General features: G+C 38.1%; 1 protein-coding gene across 5 annotated transcripts in view; it reads right to left on the bottom strand.

The window, feature by feature from the left end:
• INPP4B (inositol polyphosphate-4-phosphatase type II B) overlaps positions 1 to 16,534 on the bottom strand; it is a 342,715-nt gene that overhangs the window by 117,817 nt on the left and 208,364 nt on the right. For all 5 annotated transcript variants that reach the window (XM_042796878.1, XM_042796879.1, XM_042796880.1 and 2 more), the window contains 3 exons: positions 13,195 to 13,245; positions 9,753 to 9,832; positions 70 to 181 (listed from right to left, as the gene is read on the bottom strand). In XM_042796878.1, coding sequence (XP_042652812.1) covers positions 70 to 181; positions 9,753 to 9,832; positions 13,195 to 13,245 — 243 coding nt within the window. The remainder of the gene's footprint in view (positions 1 to 69; positions 182 to 9,752; positions 9,833 to 13,194; positions 13,246 to 16,534) is intronic.

Here is a 16,534-nt window from a genome sequence, read left to right as displayed (position 1 = left end):
ATTAGTAATTTAGGCATTTGGTACAGTTGATCATTGTAATTAACCTTCTGCAATGAACTGAGTTTCTACCTTTTGATCCTGGGCGTCTGTTGTGATGTGGTCCGTTTCCCCATCCTCTAGCTCTCCCATCTTCACAAGATTGACTTCAATGGTACCAACTGCCTTTCCACCATCAGAAGTCCTGGAAAAAACCTCAAGACATTGGGTCATCTGCAGCATCGCATTCCTTCAGTAAAAATATTGTCAGTAAACATTTTGTCACCTCTCCATTCTGTATAGCTGCAGTCACCAGTATTGAACTCGTTATTTACAACCATAAAGCAAATGTTAACAATACGGCATGTTGTATTTGCTTCAAATTCTTTATGGCAATGAAAGTTTTCATCACAAAACTGAGGATGAGCAAGTGCTATAAATGGTGGAAGAATCCACGAACACTGTAAAGTTTTCATTCTAGATATTATTCTGTCTGTGGACCATCAGAGAAAGGGCTGTAACATATTGCACCAATATCCCACTTATGACCTGCAATCTCACTACACAGCACACTGCTTTGTTTCCTAAAATAATCTGCAAAGAAAGAACATGCTCAGTATATTAATAAACCTCCTGCTAAACCAGAATAATGAAAATAATCTTAGTATCACTTTTCCTTTTGTAGTCCCTCTGCAGAGTAATTATTCAGAATCAGTCCTACTTCTTTAACTATATGGGAGAAGAAAATAGAGTTGCAGGTGAATTCCTTTATTGTCATCTCTGCAAACAGCCTGCTTCCAATTACGCAAAAATAAATTCAGATTTACATCTCCAAACAAAGAGTACTGCTCACTACCTTTTGGAAGAAACAAAGGTTTAAACTCCAAAACGATACTGAATGGTTTTTTAGCTTTCACTGGTAGCAAAACACCAAGGAATAATGGCACAGGCTATCTTCCCTGTCTTACTCTGAACAGCTGAGTTTTTTGAAAGAAAGGAAAGAAGGGTAGCATTTGATAGAAATGAGGAAAGTATAACAAACACCATGCAAAAATTGGCAAAAGATGAAGAGAGTAAGTTCAGCAGAATTTCAAAAGCAGAGAGAGGAAGAAGAATGAAAACAAATGGGTTTGGGGCAATACTGTGTATAATCTCAGAAGTGAAGATGACTCAGTGATGAAGCAGGACAAAGAAATACATAGGATAGGGACTGGAGGGCTGGCACTAAGAAAACACCCCGACTTTCAAAAACGGCAGTATTAGAAAAAGTGTTTCCATTAAAAACTGCCACATTCCTACGGCAACTGTCGCTGCAGGAAAGCATTAAAACCCCTGTCAATACAGAACTTCAAAAAACAGTCCTCACATGACATTAATAAAGGAAGGGAAAAAACTCCCCAAACACCCTTCTCCTCACGCCACCAACCAGCGCAAAGACAGTTGGCGGCCTGAGCGCGGGCTCACCCGCGGGAGGGGTGCGGAGGTGCGGCCGCCCCGGCCCGGGTGCCCCAGGCCCAGGCCCAGCCCCGGGTGCCCCAGGCCCAGGCCCAGCCCCGGGTGCCCCAGGACCAGGCCCAGCCCCGGGTGCCCCAGGCCCAGCCCCGGGTGCCCCAGCCCCAGACCCGGGTGCCCCAGGCCCAGCCCCAGGCCCAGCCCCGGGTGCCCAGCGTGGCCCCCAGGACCGGCCAGCCCAGTGCAGCCCAAAAAGCCAACTCTGCCGAGCAGCACAGCACCGGCACGCGTCACCTCCCGCTCGCCGGCAGGGTGGGCCCAGCGCAGCTCTGCCGCCATGCGCAGGCTCTCCCAGAGGACTTGCTCCTGCCCCAGGCGGGAGCACCCCGTCCCTTGTGTTGAGCTCCCACAGTTTTACAGAAGCTGTATTTCTGCACCCAGCGTAAGGCCTTCATGAAGTCAGAGCAGGCCAGCTCTTTACACTGACTAAAGTTAAGCACATACATTACTCTTTCCAGGCATGGATACTTATTTATCATGCTAAATCATAACTTCCATTTTTTACAGTAAATTCTCAAAATATAGCTACCCCCAAGCTTCAAATTTAAATAATTACTTTGGTTGCAAACCATTATGCTTTAATATGCGACTCGGTAGAATACATCCATCTTGAAACTATACAAGTTAAATACGTTCTTATATAAAATCTTGCAAAATACACAAAATTCTTCATATCTTGTATGTGTCACTACTTCATTTGCTCTAAGCCAAATTCATTACCGATAATAAAGGAACAATTAAAAATGAACCAATTCCAGATAGCCTTGCAACCAAAGAAGCATACGTTAATTAACAAAGTATACAAAAGAAAAGTAATGAGGAAGAAGGGTTCAGTGTGCATAGGGTGCTTATGAGCAAAAATACATCATTTTGAAATGCATGATAACAATATAAGTGCCTTCTGAATGAAGGACATTCCCCTGCTACAGCTTTGTGGTTTGACTTAATTTGTCTTTTCCTTCCTGTGTCAAACCAGCACGCAAACTAGGCTACCTCAACAAATGGACTACAGCATTTCCAAGGAGAAAGGGAATAAAACAGATGTTAGCAAATCACATATACCTCTAAATTCCAGAGTAAATCTGGGACTATAAGACTGAAAATTTCTCAACAGCTTAACGTGTCCCGATCAAACCTCATTACCAGGCTGACTTAAATATGCAATAGTTCTTCCTTGTTATTCTGGTCTGAAAGGAAAATGTTGCACTCATTTGACTTCCAGAAGTAAAACCCTACCTATGCTTTTTTTAGGGAACACATTTTTCTAAGGCCAAAGAGACCCGCGAGTCTGAGACTGACCTACATAAACCAGATCCGATTTAAAATTACATCAGGGTAAACTAAGAGTATAAACAAATGCTGAGCAAAACAGAGCTCAATTTGCAAATGAACTAATGCAAGCCCACCAGGCATGTTGCTTGAGTAAATCAAAATAAAAAAGGACATGCCAGTTACACTTTCTCAGTCCTTGACTCACTTGCTTTAGAACACTAAATATTCCCCCTTGTTGCAGTTATTAGGGGCTTGGCTTCAGTACGGCAGTGAGCGCTGCATTGCTTGCTTGTACAAGTAGCTGTATGTACTTCGAAGCTTTCTTCATACATGTTTAAAAAATATGATTTATCTAATTTCACTTCATATCAAGTTTTTCAATTATTTTCTTCTCAAAATCACTCCTGTTCTGGTCTAATACATGTGTAATATCACAGTCTGAAACATGCAGTGTCTGCAAGAGAAGGTAATGCAGCAGAATAAAACTAAGCAGTGGGACTGCTGCATTTTAGTTGTACTCCTTCCTCCATTTCTCTTATCTTTCTACATGGAAATATGAAAACATAATTTAAAAAACAACAACAACAAAGAAACATCCAAAGTTTCTTTTGAATGCTATAGGCACAGAAATCAACAAAGAGCTTGATAAACATCCAGGGAGAAACCATCATTAGCTGTGTCAGACACTGTGAATTTAAAACACCACTGGTGCATGAGAGTCTTCAAAGAACAGACATGTCATGAATTTAAAACTTTCAAGCAACTTCATGAGATGAAGATTTTGCTTGAAAGAAAGTTAGAAGTGAGAAATAGAAGTGATGCTGTTGGAGAAATAAAAAAAGCCTAGTGGCCACACTTAATTAAGATAAAAATCTGTATTAGTTTACTTTGCACTAACAATAACAGTGTTGCACACACACACGTATATGTATGCACTTCAAGCCATTTGCCTGGACAGATGGGAAGAGAAAATCACACGCAGCCACAGTGTTCAGCAGAGCGTCAGGAGGATAATTAATTGTTGTTAGGGTACTTCATAATGCATTAGGATAGAATCAGCTTATTTGCTGCAGTTTAATAAAGCTAAAATGCGCACTCTGCACTCACATGGTGCAATGAAGACTGTCCCTGCATCAAATTGCTTACAGTCACGAGACAAGAGCTATTATACAGACCCACAGTACAAAGGATTGCACCTTGACAAACCTGTATAGGGACAGTGGGGTTGTGGAATACAGTGAGGAGAATAAAAAGTAGTGTCAATGTGAAGAAGCCCCTCATGGTCAAACTCTAGCTGGCTTGTGGAATTAGAAAATTGCTGATTTTTTTTTAGCTGTCTAGGATAAGTAGCACCAATCACCTGATATGTGTCCACAGAGCATCTGCATTTGGAATATGACCAATGAAAATGAGACAAAGTGTTAGAAGAATGATTTCTAAACCAGATTTAGTGTGATCGGATGTCCTCTGTCATCCTAAGTGTCATAGTGTCCAGTGTCATAGGATGCAGGCTTCAGCAGCACAGTTGGCAAGGTTTCAGCCTATCTCTAACCGTTCAGTCCAACACGACTGCATACTGCAGTGCTCACTCCACCTACCGCAGCCATAATCCTGTGACAGTGCACTCACCTAAGCTGGAGTCACCAAGGACCTATCTTCTGGTGAACCTTGCGGAGGTGATTCTGAGCGAAACAGTACGTTTTGAACTTTAAAAAAAATACTTCTATCAGTGTTAAAAGCAATATAGTTGCTCTACCTGCTGAGCCAAACCCAGAGACCTTTGAAGCCATCATGAGATCTGCTCAGGTTTAAAACCACAATTACTTAATAATGCTTTTAATATTAAAGTTTATTACACACGTGGATTTCCTTACCATCCCAAATCCTTAAGGATCGCCAGGTCAGTGTCAGTTTGCTCAAATGCAAGGGAAGGAGCTAGCCAGCACCATCATGAGCAGTAGAAATATGTGCCCACCTTAATACTTCTGGTGATAAAAGGCCGACCCAGGCATCCAGAGAGAAAGAAGGTAACAAGCTAGCAGTGGAAAAGCAAGTGAGCTAGATGAACTGAGAATAGCAGCCATTTGCCTCCAATGCTGTTCTCATCAAGTCTCACTGCTGTCTGTTGAATATGCAAATTTAGGCCTGCTAATTGGTTCCCATGGCCATACCTTTCTTCCAAAAAAAAATGGCTCAAGAACACAAAGAGAATCAGACTGTGTATTTGCATAGCTCTGTTAATTATAAATAACAAAGGGAGTGACTGCCTTAAAAGCAAACTGCATGACTTTCTCCAATGCATAACACACAGTAAATGCGATTAGCACAGACTAACATACATCTCTTCATAAAATTATTTTCTCAACTGATGCAATATATTTTGAAATATGCAAGCAAAAAACTACTGTACTTCTATAGATATATTTATTCTGTGAATTCATAGTGGAGCCTACTGCAATCAATATCATTTTTATACAAATCCCCTGCTAAATAACATTCTGTTGCATTCTAAGATAAATAAAGTTTTGCATTGTTCAATTCTTTCTCAGTTTTCATGATTTCAATGTACTGTTGATGAAGCTTCGTGTCAAAACAAGTTTCACCTCAACTGTATGGCAGATTTGCCTGGCTTATAAAGCCAGGCCGTTGTTCACCTGCTTCCTGAGGTGGATGACATGACATGAAGCTGCCAAGAAACATTTTCCGAATGGAGACCAAGTAAAACGAGATGTAGGCAGACTTGTACTGAATTTTAATAGGGAAAAGCAGCTAAATATATAGTATTTTATAGTCATCATTTGCTATGAAAGTTATATGTACATAAACGACTGAAAAAATTAGTGTGCTGCTTTCAAATTCTCTCTGGTTAGTTAAGCATTGCGAATGTTACTGCTGAAGTGCAATTACGTGTCTTCTGGCCCACTGAACTACAAGGTGCTTGGAGGACAGTGTCAGGAGAGAGGGAATTCAGGGAGACTTTCTTTAATGAAGCCTTGGAGTTATTTTTTTGAAGTTTCCAAAAATAACTGGTTTATCTCCTTAATTTAAAGGAAATAGATTTGGTCCCGCCCAAGATTAATGAAAATAAGCCAGCTAAAAAAAAAAGCAGATTGATAGACAAATAGTTATTGTCAGAGGCCAAACACAGCCACATGTTTAAAGAAAGTCTGTATAGTACATGATTGACAGACATCCACAGGCACATTTTCTCAAATAATCTGAGTAATTCATGCACTCCATCCTAGTTCCCGGTTTTGTACGTTTACCTCCATTGCTGTAAAGTTCCTGCTTACAGGGGCCAAAAGATCCAAGTGGTATTGATACTACCCTACTTACACTTTTGTACTATCTACTAAGAAAAGCATCTCAGACAGATGGACCTTATTTTTACAGAGAGCGCAAAACAGCACTATTATCTGTCTCCTTTGCTGCTTCTTACATATAACTTACTGGAAATCATACCAAAATCACCCAAGCTAAATAGGACCTTCCTGGAAACAGGGCAAGCTACCACCACAGGGGAAGCAGCTAATGGAATCACTAATTGCTAGCCTTTTACAAAAGGCCATAGACCTCAACCAAGCAAAAAAACCCACATTACACTGTTCTTAAAAGAAAGGCATGGCAAAAAGTTCCTCTCAACAGAACTTAAAATGTAAATCAACTAAAAAAATAATATATCAGTATTAATTCCTAAAATAGCAATCAGTACACCTAACTCTGATTTACAAAGAAAAAAGGATGTATGCTTTTTTTTTTTCCCCCGAATCGTATATACTGCAACCTACAGTCAATATCAAGAAATATTCTGCTACTGAATATGGCTTTTGTTTTATTCAATAGACCATTCTATCCCGTTCATCATCACAACCCTATTAGAAAGCTGCATGCAAGTGGCATTGCATTACCATTGCAAAATGAAACATTCAAGTCTACAGAAGGCATCTCTGTTTTTATAAATTTCATATTGGAAACTGCAATTCCAAGTCTCTACTAACTATATTCCTCTGCCAACATCAGTTGTGAATATTGTCAGCGTCAAAGCAATTCTATAATTTGACCTGTTCAGGTTTTGATGATTAGATATAGGTGCACACATATACAAGAAATACTCACCCATCAGTTTAGGGCACCTTTATAGAGAGGAGAGGACAATCAAAATAAAAACCTCTTTTGCAGAGGTTCTGTAACTTGTGTCCCTAATCACTGTTAAGGTACAGTTGTGGGAAAAGGGAAAAAGCAGAGCACAGCTTGTCAACAGTAAGGAATTGTAGATGTACGCCAGCTCTCCATAAAATAACTGACAAAAATACCAGAATATTCCTTTAAAAATACTTTCACATTGTTGCATTGTACCTCAGAAAAACAATGGCAAGACCCAATATCTGAAAAAAAAAACAGTGAAAAAGTAACCAGATTCTAATTACACCAATATTTACAGGGCACACCACAGACCTATTTCTGGATCCTTAAATCTCTACTTCAGATCTAACAAGAGTATCTCGATCACAGGCACTCCCTGGTAAACTCCCATCCAAAGTATATCAACAATTAAATAGAATTGAATGCTCTGACAAGGCCCTTGGTATATCCCCTATCCTCCTGAGGGGTACTAATATAATACGTCAATTAGAGGAAAGCAAGTTTAGATTACTGGACTGCTCTGGTTAAACTGCCATTGAAGAAATGTGGATAAGTTACTACTGATTCTGTGCTGCTGAAGAGCCATAATCAGGAAACAATCCTACATTTAAAAGGTTATGATTTTTTGTTTACAAAAAAAAAAAATCCAACCCAAACCTATCATTTAATGTATCTGCAAATCAATTTGATTTGGTATAATATTCATCTTCTAGTGTTAGTTGCACAATGAGAACACACCAGGCTAAAAATAGTAATTAAAAGGAAATCTGAAAAGGCTTGGAGGTTCATCTGAAACTAACCTGGCAATCTGTCATCTACTGCTTATTAGTTATCCTATCTGAAGTTTGTGGGGTTTTTGTTTTGGTTTCTTTTTTTTTTTTTTTTTTACAAATTATATGGGCTAGCTACAAAATACTTAGCTTTTCTAAGTTTCCTGAAACTTTACATTCTGTCAATTACTATGGCACCTGTCAGAGGCATTCCTTCAGATCAAGTTTTCAATATGTCAATCAGAGAGGCAAAGTTTGTCCCAAAGAACCTGAGAAAACTTGAAATTCTGCAAGAACAGACTCCTCCAAACGTTAAGTTGGTATTTATTTATCTAGTCATACATTTCCATAGAGAGTAGTCAGTTCACATCTTATTTGATCAGTTTTGATTCCTAGAAAACAAAGTTATCTGCTTGCTAGGTATGGTATTTTCTGTGTTTGGGAAAAATTAAAATCAAGGCATTTTGTTAACTTTGCCCTGTGAACTACACATATGTATGCAACTACTATTGTTATAATAGGAAGGCAGGTGCAGTAATAAAACCAAAATACATCAAGAAGTTTCCGTTTCTGAAAAACACAGTGTCCTTGACATAGTGAAAGTACCACAACATGGCTGAATGTGGCGTAATTTGGGCCTTCAGCCAACTCAAGGCTGGCTTCATGTGAATAGGGTAAAGAATGTAGCACAACTTTTCTACAGCTGTGTACCTTTTGCACCTATGTACAACATCCCAGGCAGAACATATACCAGTGTCCCAGGTGTCCTACTCACAGCCTCTTTCCTCCTAAAATTTTGCCTATGTAGAAACATGGTGAGTTTGGGCAGTTGCTGTGTGATGCTTACCTGTACCTGCTCAGTAATCTCAAATAAACCTCCACTGTGCTTGCAAAAATCAGCTCAACAAAATCCCTGCGCTATATAAAGTCCAATGAATTCATTCTGAAAATCACAGCCTAAAAGGTTTCCCCTAACCTTCAAAAAGTTTTTATTTGTATCTTGATTCATCTTAAGCCGTGTAAGTCAGTATCAGGCATGAAAACTGAATTTTTTTCTTCACTGCACAGCTTTAAGAAATATCTGTTCAGACCAGTCCTAGTTTTTGAACACTGGCTCTGACTCTCCTGCTGCTCTATACCCTGTGTCACTAATTAGAGTCGTACATCACCCCCCCACTGCCATTTGAATTTGGCTGCACGTAACAGTAAGTTTAGGAGACTGCAAACAATTTCACGTGAGAGAAGCCTTGAGTCATCGGTCCACTGTCTTTAAATATGCCCAGTAACCAAACCAGCCCACTGTACTGTGTTAATTCTTTAAACCACACACATCAAATGAAACTGAGAACCTTAAGCTCCTTTCTAAAGGAAACTGAAAAAACATCCCCTACTTCAACTTCCCTGCAACTCTTCTATAAATTACCATACCAAAAAATTACTATCCTTTTCTAATCTGATGCATGAGAAGCCCCAGCTTAAAGAATCGTTTTTGACACTATGCACGGTAGAAATAGAAGCACTTCAAGTTGGCATCTAATATACCTGAAATAATAGAGTTTCAAACACAGTCAAGAAGCAATCATAGAATCATTTCAGTTGGAAAAGACCTTAAAGGCCATTAAGTCCAACCATAAACCTAACACTGCCAGGTCCACCACCAAACCATGTCCCTAGGTACCACATATAGTCTTTTACATACCACCAGGGATGGTGACTCAGTCACTTCCCACAGCAGGCTGTCCCAGTGCTCGATAACCCTTTCAGTGAAGACATTTTTCCCAATCCTCAATCTAAACCTCCCCTGGCACAACTTGAGGCCATTTACTTTTGTCCTATCACTTATTACTTGGGAGAAAAGACCAACATCCACCTCACTACAACTTCCTTTCAGGTAGTTGTAGAAAGCAATAAGGTCTCCCCTGAACCTCCTTTTCTCCAGACTGAACAGTCCCAGTTCCCTCAGTCATTCCTCATAAGACTCGTGCTCTAGACCCTTCACCAGCTTTGTTGCCCTTCTCTGGACATGAAATGCCATGGGTTATTAATTCAATGTAGTTTACAACAGAGGAAAACACTTACCTGAGGGTAAGGGTCAACTGTTGCTCCTTTGACTTTACCAAGTCTCCTACTCTAAAAGTTGTACAGCCCAGGAAGCTTCGCTACAAAACAAAGCAGAAAGAAAAGGTAACATCTCCATTAATTTTTGAAGTTTGAATTGTTACCTTTTTTTTGGTCTTGCACTTGGAAAATCTTTCTTTGGTACCCAGAAAAACATTACATTCTAATATACTAATTTGACGTACTATCCAGGAGAAATTATTTATGCACTTGTAGCATGATTATAATTAAATTGTTAAACTCTGGCTTTATGGGCAGGAACCTCTCTCTTTTTCATTAAGAATAGTCTGACAACTTGACAAAATAACAGGTTGTAAAATGTACAGCCACAGGAAAATTTTCGTTCAGTACAAGCATTTGCATTTTGCACCTTCTTCTTTCTATGTTTCTAATTTCTAGATTACAAGAATTGCTAAATTCTCAGTGTCTTACTGAAGTTGTTCTTGTGATGCTTCTTCCTCAAGCCTTAGGCACTACCATCTAGTTATTTCAAATATTAATGTGTTCGCTAAGAAGGTATTTTTACATTGAGTTCAGTGCAAGTTTAGTAATAGAAATGTTATATTCCTCTATTTCATGGCAGTGCTTGTAAGTATGTGTCTTCTTTATTTCCATTGAAGGGTGGACCTACTCATTGCAGTACAAGTGCAGAGAAATGCACTAATGAAACTAGAATGTCTAAAGTTAAATTAAGCCACATCACTATATGTTTCCCTTCTATCAAAATCACCTTCACGCATCATCAAGAAAATAGTGCAAAGAGGAAAACAAATGCATCTTCTTTTGCATTTTGGTTATTTTTTAACCTCTGTTCATACCCCACTGCACATTACTAAAATCTCATTTGGTCAACTTGGCCAACAGTAGTATTCTTGCCCTGGGAACAACGGGAAAGAAAATATCTGTCTACAGCCATCTTCTATACATTTATCTTTCAAATATACAACTCAGTATCACTTGCTCTGAACAAATTATAATTGGATCATAAGATTATGTTGATTTTTTGCGAGAAATCAGTAAGAAAGACACAAAATTTGTTTTTATTACACTGTACTAATTTTACTCTACTGTTGGAATGCCAAAGTAAAATTCCAGGCTAAATTTTCTATGTGCTTGCAGAATCAACACAGGCTGCATGCAGAGAGCAACTTTCCCATTCAGGAAGAAAGAGAAGAGAGTTTGTTGCTACTAAGAACCATAACTTCCTCCGGTAAAAAAAACCTTCAGCCTGCTTTCTTTCAGGAAGGCTAGATGGATATTGAGTGTTTAAATGCTATCAATAAAGCTCTATACTAAGAAAGGTTTTCATGCATATAAAATGTACAGTTCAAATCACAATTCTCTATTTAAGTAAACACCAATAGTGGTCTCCAATTTGGTAAACTAAGTTATCAGTTATGGCTCACTCCTATCAATGACACAGGCCTAGATTTCCTGTGCTTTGGTTGGCACTTAAGCAGCAAAGGAAAAAAGATGCAAGCTGAGTCTAGGGAAGGTTGAGAAAACTGGATGTGTGAAGTGCTTAATGAGCAGTAAGGAAGAAAAAGGGCCTATAGGAAATATATAGAGAAAAATACCGCAGCCATGCAAGCGAAGATCACGGTTAGGTTTCACTGCCAAAATGAAACATGTGCTTTTACAATAAATATGTCCAGGTGTGACACAGGGTGATGCACAGGTTTGCTAGAGTGAACACACAGATAGGTCTGTCTTCCTTTAGGTCAGCCAACAGGACAATGTGTCTTCACTAAAACTCTTATGGTGGCATGGTTAGCTCAGATTAGTTATCATTTTACAAGAGCACATCCTTCTTAGTACACTAAGTACACATTCCACAGCACAACATCTATGTAGTAGAATTTATTCAGGCATTTCATGGCATCTGAGTGCTTGTATTTGCAACCTTACCATTTGGAAAGAGGGAGGGGGATATTTGAAATGAAACTGATATAGGTTGGGTCACTTGGGGCTTCCTTCTGCATCACAATAGAACTATAAATCCATTTAAGAGCCCTAAGTCACAGTCCTCATATGATAAGGGTGAAGAAGAAATTACACTCCTCTCTCATACAATCTAGGAGCTTTGGTCATTGCACCCACTAACCATCTCTGAGTGTCATATCTAGTTCTACAGGGTCATGAAATTAAAGGTGAAAAACTTCCTGGGCTTAAAAAAGTTTACTTATTTGTCTGTTTCATATTTTTCTGCTTATTTAGAATAGAACTTTCGTTGCCTGACAAAGCAATTAGGAGTTATTTGCAAAATTAAATAAAATTATGAATGATCCCATGACCCAAATGAAGAGAATTATGCTAATGTTCAAGAGGTCTAATTGCAAACAATGCTGGAGAATACTTATTTTCATACTGGTTTAGATACAAATAGTCTACCCCGGGGCCTGAACTGGCAGTCTACAAACCAATCTAGCTTTGCACATGCGACTTGGAGAGGCTTGAATAGTAGGCTTTAAACAGAACTGCTGCTGTAATGATAATTACAGAGTAATGTTCCTCTGTAATTTTGCTAGTGGGGTACTTACAATTATAAATCTTAAGATATGTGCCTTGAGTAGTCTGATGAATAATCTCAGCTAGCCAAAGAGGAAAGTCTCTATAATAGATATATGAAAAGTTGAAACACATCGATTATTTTGCTGAGATCGGAGCACAGATTTTTCATACACTAGTTGAAGTCCTGAAAACTATGCCAACGAAACCCTGGTAATGCAGAAAAGCCAACACCTTAGGCTAAATATTTAAACATTCAGTTATTTTAAATGCTTGCAGACATAGGTCTGATACCTGCACCAAATGGTGTTTGGTCTTTTATTCAGCTCTAGCAGCACCAACATATCCCACTCCCATGAGGTATCCATATTATCTGGGAGGTTCTAGCCTTCTCAGACCCAGAAATGACATCCCAATTACTTTGCCAAAAGTTCTACAGACCTACAGAGAAAAACAAGTCTTTCATATGTCACCAGTGTAATTTCTTGAAGTGAACTCAAAGGCAACTTCTACAGCAGAACTTTTTATACTCTGAACATGAAAACCAGAAGGTGACAGGTCAGGGTCATTGAGGCAATGCGACTCCAAGCCCTCAATCTCACCCATTTTGCTTGTACAGCAGTAGCAGGAAGTCTAGATAGTTGTGCTTGCCTCAGGATAATTTCAGTAGAAAAGGATTTTCAAGAAATACGTGAATGGGATTACATCAATCACAGACTATTACTCCTGCCTTGATTTTTTTATTCATTTAAGCCAACTTCTGCTATTAAAAAAGCTTGCCAGCTCCTGTTTAGCAGTTAGGCAGAACATCATTTATCTTCATTGTGTGTCTGTGACTACTGATGAGGTATTAAAAAAAATAAATAAATGGATTAATGAAAAAAGTAAGGCTTACTCCAACATCTGCTCTTGGCTCCTTGTGATCAGGTAGGACACTGGTGCGGACCTGAGAGAGGTAGAAAAAAAAAAAATGTTGTTACTTCCCAATAAGAATGAGAGAAGCACTCATGTTTTTTTTCCTCATACTTTCTACATTTTGGCAATAAATTTAAAGGGAGGTATATATGTATATATAATTTAATAACAAGTAATTAAGTCTCTCACCGCTACCCATTTATCATTCTGAACATTCCTGATTCTCTAGAGGCAGAAAGACTGTGCTCAGTTGTTCCTTTCCTAAAATCAGACTCTAGCTCTACCTGGAGTGCCAGAATTCTTCATCTGGAGTTGTTATCTGGAACCAAAATTTTCTACTAGAAATGAAATAACATAATACATTAAAAAGTATTTTCTCCAAATAAGTACTTGCCTTTGCACGCTGATCTGCAACAGACATCCTGATTCCCAGCCTCAGTGTGTAGCCCTGTCTCCTCCTACCGCCTCCTGAGTATCTTTGACATTCATAGAAGTAAAGTCCCTGTATTCTTGCCTATATGGAACCACCAGTTGTCCCTGCATTTTCTTCAGGGTGGAGCTGCCATTGTGCACAGCTACTATAATTTCACAAGAAAAAGCATGGACAATCTCTTACTTCTGTATTTCCCAAAAGACAGTAGAGATTTTGGGTGGGGTGGACTTATTGTCTATACAATTTTATTGTTGAATGTTGGTTGAGAACAGAGAACTGATTAAACAGTAAAAATGAGATAGAAAAAGTACAAGAAAATCTCTATAACACCACCAATGTTGGTTGAGAACAGACAACTGATTAAACAGTAAAAATGAGATAGAAAAAGTACAAGAAAATCTCTGTAACACCACCTCTAATGTGGTCTGCCTGAGCCAAAACAGCACATTGGATTAGCTTGCTGGTAAAAGAATGCCAGCTTCAGCGACACACAAGGGAGGCATGTACTGAGCATTCACATCTGTTCGATTACCTAGCCTAAATAACAGATATCCATTTACAGCACAGCCCCCCAAGGACAAATTTTTGGCTTGATTTCAAAGTAAAACTCAAACTAATTTTGCAAATCTATCAGCAAAAGACTCATTTTGTCTCACTCCCTCAAATGTGTCCCTCAATTCCTTTTATTCTAGCTGCAACTTACTATACAAATAAAAAAAAACAACAACAAACAACCTTCCTCTAAAACAAAGACAATTTTACTTGTCTCTTATCCTCAATTCATGTTGTTAGAAAAGGCCAACAAAAATCTACCACAGAGTCATGACAAAGTAGAACCATAGCATTTCCCAGTCAGCTCTTATGCCTTGATTCTCTACATCAAGAATTTTTTAGGTTTTTTTTTTTTTTTTTTTTTACAAAAGCCTGAAGATAATAAAGAAATGCTATAATTAATTTAATGAGGGCCGGCATATTTTAGAAATCTGTGGGAGTCCTCATTTGGATGTAATTTTACATTTGGATTATTTCCACTAATGTAACATTAGCAACTCTGAGGCATTTGGCTTGCTACAGAACATTAGTACAAAATTTGCAACACAAAATTTGTATCTAAAATTTACCTGTAAATACTTTGAGTCACAAATGAAAATAAAAGTACTGATATTTCCTTGTTGGTGATACATGTCTTACCCTTTTGGGGACTGGGGAAATTGTGGAAATAACTTTCAGCAGATTTGTTTCTTAAAATAAAGAAGGGGTATCAATGCCAAGCCAAAAATTCCACATCGTTTTAAGATGTTAAAAAGCTGTTCTATATGCTAGCCTCAAACAGGTAACATCTGGTTCAACTTGGAAGTAAGGTATACCTATTTTCTAATTATTATGGATATTTATTCAAGAAACATGATCAAACAACTTAAGAGTGAACCTTCCTCTTCTTCACTGATTGATAGGAAGATGCATTTGTAACCCAGAAGCAGTTCAGCAAGTATTTTAAAATATGTGTAATTGTTTTTGCAGGATACTAAGGTGTGCTTTAAAGCAAGAGGAAGCTGAAGTATCTTTAACGCTTATTGAAATCAACAGAATCAAATGTACATTTAGATTCATAGAATATTAATTCCTTCTTTTGCTGGATGAAGTCTCAGTTCAAGAGAACTCATTTCTGTTTTTCTGAGCCAGCAGAGAAGTGGAAAGGGATGTCAAAACCTGACAAATCTACAGTAAAAGCTTTCCACATAACAGAATTCATAATTTCAAATGAAGCTAAAGACAAAAATTTATGTTGCTTATTTGAACTTCCAAGCTCAATTTCATTAGTGTCACAGTGAAAGATGTAGAAAAAGTATCCACAAACTTCAGTTTTCAGTTCTAAACATTTTTTGGTTTTGCTATCTGTTTTTTGTTTGTTTGTTTGTTTTCATTTGGTTTTAACCACTTTATAACCAGTAGTCATACAACCAAATGTACATAAATATTGCATTTCGTGGGACTGGTATTAGACTGTGCCTCTCTTCTCTCTGAAATGTATTTCTTTTGAAAGGAAACTGAATTTTTTTATCCAAGTGTGTGCAAATATTTTTTTTATTTCAAAACAGTTTTAAAATATTCATCAAAGAGAGAAGTCATTTATGTGTATGTAAATACATATATGCGAGCTGTAGTCTGGTCCCTTTCATGCTGTCCATTGGTTAAGTTCCCAAACATATGTAAATTCCCAGAATACTGCAATCACCAGTCTCATTATGTGATATCCACATAGGCTCAGTCAAGCATCATTACAAACACAAACTCAGACAGTTCGCAACTAAATATAAGACACAAGTAAGAACTCAGCTCTAGTCCCAATCTACAAAATGAAAGGGAAAAAAAAAAAAAAAAAAAAAAGACCAAAAAACCAACCAACCAACCAGAGAAATACAAAGGATTTGAAAGAACAAATACTCTCCCAGTACATTACCTGATTAAACAAACTGCTGTACTTTTTAAAACCTTGTCATAAACCAACTTTTCCCTAATGGCCCCAACAGTATTCTAAAACAACTACAAAGTATGATTACAAACAAAAAGGCAGATTTTAATCTCGCGTATCCAATATTCTGTTAGAATTTCAGTTTTCTCATTATTTGCTCTAGGTTTTCCAGAGCAAAATTCAAACCTCTGAACGGTGAGTTTATTCAGAATGGGGGTAAGAATGAACTTCCCTGGAATAACACACATTACAGCCTTACCTTCCCAGACAAGAGATGTATGAAGAGATCAAAAAAGTAAGCAAGAAAGACAGCTTGTAACCTAGGTCAAATGCAAAACGTTTGTAACAAGTATTAATTCCAGTGATTTAGTTTGTAAAATAATACAGCTAGCTTGTATATAACACAGCTTGTTG

The sequence above is a fragment of the Tyto alba genome, unplaced genomic scaffold (genome assembly GCF_018691265.1).
Source record: "Tyto alba isolate M040663 unplaced genomic scaffold, T.alba_DEE_v4.0 Super-Scaffold_23, whole genome shotgun sequence".
In the NCBI taxonomy this organism is placed as follows: domain Eukaryota; kingdom Metazoa; phylum Chordata; class Aves; order Strigiformes; family Tytonidae; genus Tyto; species Tyto alba.
This window is presented reverse-complemented; position numbering and strand designations above follow the sequence as displayed.